Below are 14,078 nucleotides of genomic sequence, written 5' to 3'. Positions count from 1 at the left end.
CTCTTTGGGAACATGTTGTATCAAGAAGAACTGTCAGATTATTCTTCCATCTATAGTATGGGGTAGCATGTACATAACTGATGTCTGAGCCAGGAAGACCTAGGTTCAACCTCTGACACCTACTAGCTATGTATATGTAAATCCCCTAAAACTCTCAGTGTTCTAGGCAACTCTCTAAGACTATAAGTAGTAGATATCTGACCTCCATTGATAGAAGGAGCTATCTCACAGTCCCTATCTTTACATAGAACCAACCAGGTACGACTCTTTTCCAAACATTTCAATGGCTTGCTATAGCTTACTAAATAAAACCCCAACTCCATAAACTGCTCTTAGCTTAGCCTGGCACCAAAGGCTCTCTCCACAAGCTGAAGTATACCACTAATCACTACCCTAAACTGTCTTGCATCTGCTTCTCCATGCCAGAATACTCTCCTCCAAACCATTCTATTTCCACCTACTGAATTCTAAGCCTTCAGTAATTGCTCAAACCTTTTTCAACATCAGATTATTCTTGCCAGAGTGGATCTATATAAAATTTTAAAACATTGGAAAGCCCTCAGACAAAGCTGACAACATCACAGAATTAGTATGAGAGAAAACCTAGCTGCAATTGATTCCATCTAGCTACATCTGTTAGTATTAAAGAATGTTATAATGAGGTTTCTTTATGAATCCCTTCTGTAATTTTTTTCATTTACTGAAAGAATTCCGGCCATTTATTTGTTCAGAACACAGTTATTAGTGCAATAAATTTGATTTGTCTTCTGAAGAAAAAAAATTCTACCCATTCTTTAAGATCCAGCTCAAATGTCACCTCCTCTGGAAAGCTTTCCTTTTCCTAAAGTTGGCAAAGCATTTTTCACAAATCAGCATAGCATTACTATTCAATAGATATAGCATAGGTGCATTTCTGTGCCAGTAACTGGGGGTGGGGAGACAGAGTGTCACATGTTAGGGACAGCAAATATAGCTAAACAGTATAGGAGAAGGAGTAATATGTTTTGAATCTGAAAAGGGTAGGCTAAGGCCAGAGTGTGAGAGGTTTTAAAAGCCAAATAGAAGACTTTATTCTAGAGCTGATATGAAGCAACTGGAGTTTATTGAGAGGGAGAATGACATAGTTAGATCTACACATAGGAAAAATCACTTTGACAGCTATGTGAAGGATGGATTAAAGAAGAGACTTGAGGTGTACAAGGCAGTTATGGGAATCCCCAATGAGTCTCTGAACAATGTGATACAGGAGTTCAAAGATCCCAGTAGTCATACAACACATGATTATTGCTATTTTACAGCTATGGAAACTGAGGCTCTGAAGGTTTGATTTGTCCATAGTTACATAAAAAGTATCTGAAGCAGTATTTGAACCCAGATCTCCTGACTCCAAGTCCAGCACATTCTCCCCAATGTCATGTTACCTTTAAGAGGATGAACCTTAAAAAAATTGGTGCTTGAATGCGTGTGCATTAGAGCAGAGTGGGGGGCAGATAGGGAAGTGATAAGGATCTCTAAGCAAAATATGATTAAAGGGGAGAGAAGGATTTTGAAAGACTTATGCTGGACTCTGATAAAACAAGGACAGGGAGAAGGTCAGAAGCAAAGTTGGCCTTGGGGGGAAACAGGGAAGGAGGTAAAGTGAGGTCTGCAATGACTGTCAACCTCCTCTTCTATCTCCTCAGGTTCTCTTCACATCTAGACTATGTCCCATTTCTATAGGGACAATGTCTCGACTTCCTGTCAGCTAATCCCCAGGAAAATATTAGCTAATAACTGAAGCTAAATGCTGAGTGGGCAGCTAGGTGGTGGGACAGCTAGGTGGCACAGTAGATGGAGCACTGGCCCTGAAGTCAGGAAGACATGAGTTCAAATCTGACTTCAGACACTTACTAGCTGTGTGATCCTGTGTGCCTCAGTTTCCCCTCATCTGTAAAATGAGCTGGAGAAAGAAATGGCAAACCACTCCAGTATCTTTGCCAAGAAAACCCCAATGGGGTCATGAAGAATTGGATATGACTGAAAACAACTGAACAACCACAACGACAACAAGGTGGTGTAGAGGATAGAGCACTGGCTTGAAATTGGGAAGATCTGAGTTCAAATCCAGCCTCAGATGTACTAGCTGTGTGACCATGGGCAAGTCACTTAACCCATATTTGCCTCAGTTCCTCATCTGTAAAATGGGGACAGACTGAAGAAGGAAATGGTAAACCATTCTAGCATCTTTGTCAAAAAAACCCCATGGACAAGTCTATGGAATCTTAAAGAGTCAGACATGACTGAACAGCAACAAATACTGAATATTACTTTTCCCAAGGGAAACTTGTATTTTATGGGAGATTTTTGAAGATCAAAAGTCTTCAGGATACTTAGGTGGGCAGAATTTTAGGGTCTGGTGGATATTTTGGAGCAAGGAAGCCCCCTAAATCATACTGCATAGGGAGTCCTCTCTTCTGTTCACTCACAGGGCCAGACTAGGAAAAAGAATGGATCAACGGAAGAAGAGCAGAAGAGGAGGGAGAAATAAAAGGAAAAAAAGGGGGAGAAGAAAGTGGGATGGGTGACAGGATGATGAGAAGAAGAGAAGGGTCAGTTTTTGTTCACCTTTGTGCCTCATTTAGGTCTAGATCGCAGGCTCAGTCCTGGAGCTGACTCTCCCAGGGACAACAGTGACAACTGAAACTGTCCTCAGAAGACAGGGAAGCATCGTACTGTAGAGAGGAAAGCACTGCACTTGGATCTGGAATGCCCAGGTGTGAGTTATTGCTCTGCATGACATTGGGCAAGTCGCTTCTCCTCCTATGTAAAATGAGGATAATACCATCTTCCTACCTCATAGAACTGCCATGGGGCTCAAATGAGAGAGTAGATATAAAAGTACTTTGTAAACTTTCAAGTGTTATATGTAAATGTAAAGTTGAAGGAGGCTTAAGGTGAGTTATGGTCTGGTAAACTCATCAGTTGGTTGAGGGTGGTCTTTTCAGCAATTAGCACAGTGCTCTGCACCCAGGAGGGCACACACTAGATAGTAATAGCCTTGGAATCTTCTACCTATGGTGAATAAAAAGGAATGAGAAAAAGAGAGATGGCCCAATGGACGATGACTAGAGATAAACATATGTTGACTTAAAAATTGCCTAAGCATAGATGCCAATCTCCATAAGAAATCATTACCAGTAAATCAGATGCAGATACATGTGGGCCTCCTACCTAGATCTGGGTTGTGTCCCAGTTCTGTTTCTGTGTAACCTGATACCTATCTGCAGACCTTAAAAGGGTTGTCACAAGAAAGAGGCGTTCTGTTTAACCCCAGAGGGCAATAGTAGAAGCCAGTGGGTGAAAGTTGCACAGATGATGATTTAGGCTTGACAGAAGGAAAATCTTCCCAACAACTGGAGAGCTGTCCAAAAAACACAATGGGCTGTCTCAGGAAGTAGTGGGATCCCACTCTTTGGAGGTCTTCAAACAGAGGCTACACCATGTGTTGGCTGAGTTGTAGAGTAGATTCTCTTTTCAGGCACTGGATGAGATGTCCTCTTAGGTCTTTTTCAATCCTGAATTTCTGTGTGTGACCTCAGGTGAAGCAATTCCTTTCACTGGGCCTTGGTTTCCCCATCTGTAAAATGGCAAAGTTGGACTAGTAATCTTCAATGATGTTTTTCAACTCTTGTCTTCTTTGGTTTAATGAGTCTAACCCAGGCCCTGTCTTTAAATATTCCTGAGACGATGGGGTGGGGGGAAGGGGAAGGAGTCTGGATGAGGGAAGAGAGGGCATTATTAAGTATAGTAATCTTAAGCACTCCCCCCTCCCATACACACATACACACACACACACACATTTCAACACTCCCCTCCCAAGCAAAATTGTTAGCTCATCAGCAAAGATTACCTTTCAGTCGTCTCTCCCACCCCACTCTCAGCCAAGATATCAGAAAGGTCACTTTCCTATGAGTCAAGAACAAATAATTTTGTAGCCTAAGGAATCAATCATGTTTGTAGAATCATGGAAAGGAAAACTACCACATTAGATAGCAGAGTCAGTCTACAAAACTATCTCAGCAGCCTAGAAGGCTTTATTTAGGCAAATTTAGAAGGCAAATTTAATGCAATTAAATTGAATGAGAATAAATGTAAAATCTTACACTTGGATTAAAAAAATGTGCACATAAGGGTGGGGGGTGTGGCCAGACAATATCTGGGGTTTTAAGTGAACTGCAAGCTCAGTAAGTCAACACTGTGACATAGGCAGCCAACAAAGCTAATGGATGAAGAAAGGTCCAGTGTCCAGGGTGAAGGAAGTGATAAGCCCTGCTGTACTGGGCAAGTAGGTGGTACAGTGGATAGAGTGCTGGGCCTGGAGTCAAGAAGACCTGAGTTCAAATCCAACTTCAGTCACTTACTGGTTGTGTGACCCTGGGCAAGTCACTTAACTCTGTTTGCCTCAGTTTCCTCATATGTAAAATGAGCTGGACAAGGAAATGGTAAACCACTCCAGTATCATCACCAAAAAAAAACTAAAAAAAAAAAATGAGGGAGGGGTTTACTAAGAGTAGGACAAAATTGAAAACAACTGAACAATAACAACTGTGCCCTGGTCAGATCGTATCTAATTCATTCAGTTCTGAGGGCCACATTTAGGAAGAAAATTGACTATCTCTGTAACATCCAGAGAAAATTAATTAGGGAGACCTGGAAACAATGTCAAACAATGTTCCACTAAAGGGAATGAGGCTGTGTAGCATGGTGAAGATTTAAGGGGAAACATGATACATAAGGCAATTGTATAGCATGGTAGATAGAGCACTAGACCTGAAGTTGGGAAGGCCTGAGTTCCAATCCAGCCTCAGACACTTACTAGTTGTGGGACTCTAGTCAAGTCACATAAGTCTGCCTCAGTTTCCTCATTTATAAAATGGGAATAATAATAGCACCTGCCTCACAGGTTTTTTGCAAGAATAAAATGAGATATCTGTAAGACACTTAAGAAACTTTAAAACATTATACAAATGCTGACTATCATTATTATTATATCTTGAAATATTTGAAGAACCATCATCTAGAGGATAAAATAGATTTATTCTAACTGACCCATATGGGAAGAAGTCTATGACCACTGAAAGAAAGTTACAGAGAAGCAAATCTAAGTACCAGGTAAAGGAAAACTTCCTGCTAGGTAGAGCTGACTAAAAATGAACCAGGCTACCTTGGGAGGCAGTTGAGTTCTTCATTAGTGGAAGTGTCCAAGTAGAGGCTGGACCACCACTTGTAAGAGATGTTTTTGTTGAAGAAGGTATTATTGCTCAGATATAGGTTGGTCTCATAGTCCTCTGAGATCTGTTCCATCATTGAGATCCTGTGATTATACTTTGACCACAGAGGGTTTCTGGAATATATGCCATTTGTCATTTTTAGTGTTTTGAGGGAACCAGGATATCTCAAGTTCCATTCTGTAAAGCTAATAACTAATGGTACATCATAGTCTCCAGTCAAAAGAACCCTAGATTTAGAGTCAGAAGACCTGAGCCCAACCATGTGACCTTGACTATATGTCACTTCAGCCCTCTAGATTTTAGCTTTTTCATCTGTAAAATTATTGGCATTTTGGATAGAATGACCTCCAAAAATCCTTTCAACACTAAATTCTATAATCCTAAAATTATCTTGGAGGTCAAGCACAGTAGGAATATATAACATTACCAAAGCCCCATGCCCCATTTCTACAGAACTCAGGCTTTTCATTAAATTTTCTTAAGATTAGATTGCTCAGTTTATTTTTATTTATTTTATCTTATTTTTAATTTATGGAATAAAACAAGCATTTCCATAACATGATATAATAAAAAAAGATTATTGCATATGAAATTACAAAACTATGATGTACAATTTGCTATTTCTTTTCAATATACAATAAAGTTATCATGTAAATTTCTTTTTTTTCCCTTTTTTTTCTTCAGTTCAGGACATATGAAGGATTACTCACATTCTTGAGGCATGAAGAGAATGAGCGAATATTAGATAAAGAAAGAAGTCATTACTAACCCAATCTGTTCTCTTTTTTTCTCTCCCCAAACTTAAATCCTGAGATTCCTCTTGTATTTGTAAAAGGGCTAGAGGTATGTAATGAAAGGAATGTCTCTCATAAACTTTTGGGGATGAACTAACTGGGTGTCAGAGTTCATTATTCTCCCATGACACCTCTTCCCCTTGCCTTTTGGGAGAAATAAGAGGAAAATGTCACTTAGTGATTACTTAAAATTGTGGTCAGCTCACCAGAAACTCATCAGAAAATGCATTTGTGTGCTCTGGAATATGTGGTGGGGGTGGAGAAGAAGGAAAAGAGATGATCAATGTTGGCAAGATCTGGAAATGGCAACAGAAGAGCAGAGAATGGCTGGTTTAGACATTGGGTACCACAGCCTTCTGAATCTAGGGATGTAAACCAGCTCATGGGTCGAGGAATGTTGAGACAGCTTGATTCTAAATGCTAAAGATCAATAAGGTTTGGAAAGTAGCAAAGGGAGAAAGTCTTAGGCCAGGGGCTAGGGGCCCTTGGTTTAATTCTAAGGAGGCAACTAATGCCCTGAGAAACCACACTGGTCAGCAAGGCCTTGGGTCCAGACTAGATTCTTCACAAGGATACTAGACTATATGTCTGTGAAATAGAAATAGAAATAGAAATATATTTGTACACATGGATTGAATCAAACTGTCATTTCAGAGAGATTGAGAATTGTATTATTGGTTGATAATTAATGTATGGTCCACTGAATTATATCTGGGGACAGCAAGTTGGCAGAAGGGTGTCAAGTAGGGGGAAGGGGGAAACATTTGGAAAGGGCCAATTTTGATCAATCAATGAAAAAAACTTATTAATCATTTACTATATGCCAGGCACTGTGCCAAGTGTTGGGGATACAAAAAGAGGCAAAAGACAGCCCTTGCCCTCAAGGAGCTTACAGGAGAGACAACATATAAACAAATACGTGTGTGTGTGTGTGTGTGTGTGTGTGTGTGTGTGTGTGTGTGTGTGTATAAATAAAGCAAGTTATATGCAGGATAACTAGAAATAATTAAGAGAGAGAATTTGAGGGGGGGAAACTCCCCCTTCCCTTCCTAGTTGTCCAGGAGTACTTCCTAGAAGAGGGGGATGGAAGAGAGAGGATTTCAGAACTTGGGGAAAAGATGGAAAATGGAAAGGCCAATGGGTCAAGTGTGGAGAGAAGGTAGGCTTAAACAAGGCTTCTGGTTCAGAGGTAGGAAGGAGATTATCAGACAAAAGGGAGCAAAAAAACAGTTGAGGAGTAGTGCTATGATGTAATACAATAGAAAAGCTCAGGGCCAGTTCCAGAAATCAACCAAGAGAAGGCTTCCTAGGTCACAGTGAATGAATCCACCCATGTCCATCCCCACTCCCATAAAGAAGGAATGCTGCTGGACCTCATCCCGGTACTCAGGATGAGGGAGAGGATGTCATATTTAACCAGCAGGTGCTAAAAATGGGCCTGAAGCTCATTCCTATGCATCAAAAGCCCATAAGCTCTCCCCACCCAACTCCATTTCCTGGGCATCACAAGGTCCTCTACCACGCCAGCCTTTTCAAGTTGTCCCCCAAGAACAACACAAAGTTCACACAAGGCACCATTGACATTTCAGAAGGAGAGAGTTTCTATAAAACATAAATCTGTGCATATGTATGTATCAGAACAGTCAGTCACTTAAGGAGAGAGGTAAGCATCATTAGTCACTGGATAGTTGCCAAACTGGAATTTTCCATCTAAAGAATGAATTTGGCAAGTCATTTCAGGAACCAAAGCTGGAACACCCTTAGCAGAAAAATGATAGGGACATTTTGCTGATTCTGCCAACCTGGGGCTGGATTAAAAGTCTCCAGCAGAGTCCATCTTTATGGTCACTGCCATCTCTGGGTTTGTAAGAGACAAATAAGTGTGTCTTCTCCATGTAAGTCCACAGAGAGTCCTCTACAGCCCTGGCAAGTTCCTGTTTAGGCCAAGAGAGACTGTTTTGTCAACGTCCCTTTTCTAAAATGTGATGCCCAGAACTGGATATAATACTCCATGTGTATCTGACCAAGGCACAATACAGTGCAACTCCATTTTCCTTGTTGTAAATAGTACATCCAAACCACGTTAGCTTTGGGGGCACTTCTATCACACTATGGCCTAAGATCCTCCTTCAAACTGTATTTTTCTTTGGTTTCTTGCTAATCTACTAAGAGTCAAGGAAGATGCCCTACCACTAACAGTAAAAGCAGTATCAGTACAAACCTCCCTGCCAGCCACCTCCAAATCTCTCAGAATACTGTCCACTCATGCTCCCAGAGCAGTGCCCACCACCACTTAACCCACAGAAGTGCTCATCTGCATAGCCACTCCCACTTGAGCAGAAATATCCGCCCCTAAAGAGGTCACATCTTCTGAAACTATGTACTCCACCCCAAACCACAAAGTGAAGCTGTGCCCCACCCCAGGAAATTCTATATTCTTGAATAAAAGCAAATATTTCCTCCTGAAGAGGCAAATACTTACCAGATCTAACAAGAAATCTCTGCCCACCTGGCTTTGTTTCACTTTATCCATTTGTTCACCCTAACCGTATCTATAGTTTTCCCCAATTCCAGGAGACAGGCTGTGACTGGACAGACACAGCATGCTTTTTTTTTTATCACCCTTGGCTAGAGCACACTCCTTCCTTCTTCTGTTCTGCATTTCTGTTGTGGCCACTGTAGGGCCATTTCTACAAATTATTAACTCCATGCTCCTACCCCACAAAATTCCTACTCCATCTTTCTAATACCCTCCCCAGCCCCATCCCTATCTCCCAACACAAGAATGGTAAAAGGAACTTGATTCTTCCCCACTGTCCTTTTTATATTCCCCCCCAAAAAAGGATCAAATTTTGGAGGGAGAAAATGTGGTTTCGAAAGTCTGACAAGGGAAATATCCTAAATGAGTTTAAAACTCTCCCATAAGCTCCTTCCCTGACATTTCTTGGCATTCTGTTATTTTGATTCCCCCTTCTCATCTAGGGACTGTTCCTCTGCATGGCTAGGGAGTTGTTACATGCACACATGCACATGCAAACACACAAACACACACACATACACCACACCATGAACACTTAGAGATCATAGGGTCAAAGTTTAAAAGCTGGAAAGAATCTTAGAGGCTATCTACAATCTAATCTCTTCGTTTTTACAGATGAGGAAATTGGTCCAAAGTCTCTCAACTAGTAAGTGTTCGAGGCAGGCTTACAATCCATTTTCTCAAAATTCAAAAAAAATTGTTTTATGACCTGATTCCTGCTCGTTTGACTTTCTTGGTGCTATTTACTGGGCAGGGTGGAGAGGGGTACCAAAAGTAAGAACATAGAGAATTAGGATTCAAAAAGATAGGTGGGGACAGCTAGGTGGCACAGTGGATAGAGCACCGGCCCTGAAGTCAGGAGGACCTGAGTTCAAATCTGGCCTCAGACCAAACACTTGACACGTACTAGCTGTGTGACCTTGGGCAAGTCACTTGAACCCCGATTGCCTCACTAAAAAAAAAAAAAAAAAGATAGGTGAAGAATGTATGAAAAGACAAGGAGAGAGTTAGCACCACCAAAAGTAGGTCCAGAGTAGAATAAGGAGAAATAACTCTAACTCCACAAAAGGACAACAAAAACTGGCTTATATTTAGCACTTTGAAGATTCCAAAAATACTTTACATGTGTTATCTTGTTTGAGCCCCATGACAATCCTGGGAGAGAGGAACTATAGAAAATATTTTACAAATGAAACTAAACACTGAGGTTAGCTGACTTGCCCACAGCCACATAACTAATGTGTGTGTCCCAGACAGCATTTGAACTCGGGTCTTCCTGATTCCAGGTCCAGCACTCTATTCCTATGCTATTCTGCATCTCCATAAGAAAAGATTCCCAGTTTATAAACAGGCTTCTTCATCCCAGTCTCCTGGTTCCAAGCTGTCTTTATCCCAACTCTACTTCGAAGGACCTTATGTGAAAAGAAGAGCATGCTTGGAGTCAGGCCTGGCTCTACTACTTTATAATCCCTGTAATATTGGGCTGATTTCTTCATGTCTCTGGGTCTCCATTTTCTCATTTGAAAATGAAGTGGTTGGACTGAACTGGCCTCCAAAGTACTTTTAAACATGAAAATGCTATAATCCTAAACCCCATCTCCTCTCCCTTCTTTTCCTGACCAAGCAGAAATAGGAAATAGTGACCAAAGGATAAACCCATGATCACTAGCACTTGCCCCAAAAATTACTGATAAGATGCCAACCTGAATTGGCAAGAGTTCTCTCATCTATGAGTTCCCTATACCAATGTGCACATGCTCCATGGGTAGATCCACACGTACACAAATACACCAAACAGCTTGGTCTTTATGTTTTGCTTCCTTGGAACATAAACTCCAGTCAAGTCAAGGGTCCGAGCTGAGCCAGGTAACTCTGGCTTTATCCAATAGTTGTCCACTGATGATGCCAGTGATGATGTCACAATTGAAGGCCAATATCTTTCTGCATGACTGGGTAGAGGATTCAGAGGGCAAAGTCATCAGCCCAGGCACAGCCAGACTTTTCATCTATCCACTCAACTTCTTGTCAAGTTCGGTTACCACCAAACCACAGTAAGTTAGATTTTGACAATTGGAAATAATCATGCAGATTAGATTTCTTTTCTGGGTTTGGGGTCCAGTATTCCAGAAAAAAAATGATATTTGGTACTGAATATATTTCAGATGATTTAGGCTTTGGTTGAAATGCTTTTGACTTTTTTGGTTTTTTTGTTTTTGTTTTGAGTAACAGGTTATGTTGTCCCACTTTGACTAAACACACAGATTCTCAGCCATTTAGGAACTGGGACATTTTATCATTGTTCAGTTTTGGGGTCACATGGGACTGAATATTTAGAGGTTCTTTTTTGTATTTCTTTTCTTTCTTTCTTCTCCCTTCCTTCTTTCTTTCCTTCCTTTCTCTTTTTCCTTTTTTCCTTCTCTGAATATGAGTTAGAAGTAGAAAGAATTTAATTCCAAGACACACCTTAGATCCAGAATGGACTAGAAATCACTATCATTGATAAAGAAATTTAACTTGGCTATATACAACATGACTTGGAACCACAGAAGACAGTCATAGGTGGAGAAAGAAACTTATTTTTGTAAAAACTGAATTCCTTTTAGCTCTGACCAGTGAAATTTTCTACCTCCCCCCCAAAAAAAGACCTTAAATGGCCACCATCACAGAGTAGTTAGAATTCCCTAAACAATTGCCTCCTGTCCTGATTTTCTCACATGATCATGTTTGTAACTGAATTAAGAGAAGAATCACTGAATCATAGAATATCAGAGGTGGAAGAGGACTTAGAGACTGTACCTATACTTTAACAGAATTATCTCTGCAACATTTCCAATAAGTGATCATTTAGCCTCCACCAAGGCTTTCAACTAGGGTTGGGCCAACTAGTGTTGTCAAGCATGGTCCCAATCTTGGAGGAAGAACAAGTTTATGCTCTTCCTCAAACCATAGCTCCAAGGTAGTTTCTCCTTTCTGCTGGATGCCTGCCCGTCATTGGTGGTTGACAAATTACCTAGTTAGTATTTCAGTACTAGATTCCTGTTGACTATTAACTGGTATCCCTACCCTCTACCTCCTACTTCATCATTAAATTTCTGGAGAGTTGGGGATAGGAGGGAAAGAAGAGAATCAAGTGGGTGATGGGAATGAGAAGAATGAGCCAAAAACAGGTTCAAGAGAAGGTATAATAGTGGACAGAGCTGAACTTGGAATCAGGAAGACCCGAGTTCAAAGCCTCCCTCAGACATTAGCTGTGTGATCCAACTTGACAAGTCACAAACTCTCTAGGTGCCTCTGTTTCCCCCTCTGTAAAACAGGGATAATGATAACACCTGTTTCACAGGGTTGTGGAGACCAAATGAGATAAGACGTAAAGCACTTTGCAAATCTTGAAATTATAGATAACTGGCTACTATCATTATCATATACTATCATTAAAAATAGGCTGGTGCCAAAAAGTGACTAGCAGAATTAATGTTGCCCAAGAGCTAAGCTGAGATTATCAAGCATTCTAATATACAGAAATTAGAACAAGAGTCTAGGAATCCACATAAGCATGAGAATATTATAGAAAGCACATGTTAAGGGGGGAGAGGCTAAAAATTGTCTTTTTTTTCCTACAGAGACCTCCTTGGTCTCTCATTCCTCTCTTAGTTCAGAAAAGGTACTAAACAAGGCTTACCTAAAGGAGAAAGGGATCAACATGTAAGAGAAGACAAAAGATAGGGGCTGCACAAAGTCTCTCCAATTTGTCCTCCTCACATGTGTCTATCTGATGTTTCTTCATTTCTAGAATCTGGAGAAGGAAAACCTCATGTCGAATGAAGAAGACAAAAATAAGCCCAGTGAGCCTAAGTGTGAACCCCGGTGTTGTGAGCCCAGGTGCCAACCAAGCTGCCTGAAGAAACTTCTGCAGCGGTGCTCTGAGAAATGCACCCCAGCCTGCCCACCCAAATGTGTCCCATGTCCTCCCCCTTGCCCTAAACCTTGCCCACCTAAATGCTGCCCAGCACCATGTCCTCCTCCTTGCCCACCTAAATGCTGCCCACCACCACGTCCTCCAAAATGTCCCCCTCCATGTCCCCCTCCTCCACCATGCCCCCCACCAGAATGAAGACCATTGGGCATTGACCTCCAGCATCAACACCACCAACATCACCATCTCTGTCCATCTTGGGGGGGGGCTGTAAACTGAAGCCATGAACTGACAAGTAAACGTGTTTCTCTGCTGTGCAACAAAAATATGCCTTTTTCTGGTTTTGTTTTGTTTTTTGTCATGAACCAAATTACACAAGTCAAATTACTTCAGGCCAACTTCTCCTTTCCATTAATCAAGTCCATCTTCCAAGATTGGTCCTAGATTACCAATAAGCAGAAAGTAATTCTCACTTGTGTTCCCCCCAAACAGTGGATTATCCACTGGAAAATTTCCACCTTGGCCTCCTTTCCTAGTTGCTACACACAAAACTCTGCCGGATACTTGAAGTTCATTCTGGGAATGGCGTGGCATGTCTGAAAGAGCATGGGGCTTGGAGTTGGAAGATCTAGAGCTTAAATCCTGGTTCTGCGGCTTGCTTAACTATGATGTCTTAAACCCAATTCCCCTCTCTGGGTCTCCTCACACACAAAATGAGAAGATAGAATTCTAAGGTCTCTGTTCTAGATTTAAATCCTCTGATTCTATGAATCTCAGTTAAATCAACTCAAGCTATTTAAATTTAGGATACCAATTATTGGGGGAGGGGGATATAGAATTCACCAAATCAAACGAAATACTATAGATTCAGAATCAAAATGAGCCTTTAAAACTGCCAAGTCCAAACCACGCCTGAAAAGGAACCCTCACTATAGCAACACCTAATATATCAATGGTCATCTAGATTTTGCTTAAAAACTCCAGTGAGTGAGAACCCACTGCCCCTCAAGATAGTCCATTCCACTTTTGGACAGCTCTCATTGTTAGGAAGTTTTACGTGACTTCAAACCTAAATTGGTCTCTTTGCATTCACTGTTCCTTCTAGGGCCAAATGGAGGACAAAGTGGATGCTTTTCCACGGCATTCGTTATCATGTCTCACTCACCCCAAGTATTTGTCGTCATGTCCCACCAGCCCCACCCCACCCCACCATCACTTCAGACTACCTCTTCTCTAGGCTAACCACCCCAATCCAATACTTTAATGGCATGGGCTCAAGACCCTTCAATATCCTGGATCCATTCTTCTGAACATTCACCAACTTATCAGCATCTTTTTTCTTAACTCTGGTCCCTAGAACTGGGCACAATAGTCTAGATGAGGTCTGACCAGAACAGAGTACAGTGTGACCAACACTTTATTTCTGGAAGCTATGGCTCTCTTTAATGACAGCCCCATACTTGCATTAGTTTTCTTGGTTGTATTTATCTCCTCGCTGTTGATTCATATGGAGAATTACTGTTTGCTAACCCACACACACTCACACCAATAACTTTTTGAAA

At 41.2% G+C, this 14,078-nt stretch overlaps 1 protein-coding gene across 1 annotated transcript; it reads left to right on the top strand.

Annotated features, from left to right (window-relative positions):
* The first annotated feature begins 12,414 nt into the window (after window positions 1–12,414).
* LELP1 (late cornified envelope like proline rich 1) lies at window positions 12,415–12,714 on the top strand. The gene has a single exon (XM_027870911.1). The coding sequence runs from the start codon at window positions 12,415–12,417 to the stop codon at window positions 12,712–12,714; it is 300 nt and encodes a 99-aa protein (XP_027726712.1).
* Window positions 12,715–14,078: the final 1,364 nt, after the last annotated feature.

The sequence above is a fragment of the Vombatus ursinus genome, unplaced genomic scaffold (genome assembly GCF_900497805.2).
Source record: "Vombatus ursinus unplaced genomic scaffold, bare-nosed wombat genome assembly UNPS02014798.1, whole genome shotgun sequence".
NCBI lineage: Eukaryota > Metazoa > Chordata > Mammalia > Diprotodontia > Vombatidae > Vombatus > Vombatus ursinus.
The sequence above is the reverse complement of the archived record's forward strand: the minus strand, read 5'-3'. Positions and strand labels throughout refer to the sequence as shown.

Excerpts from the sequence above, each read along its gene's own strand:
- LELP1 (XM_027870911.1), top strand. The coding sequence starts at position 12,415 with ATGTCGAATGAAGAAGACAAAAATAAGCCCAGTGAGCCTAAGTGTGAA.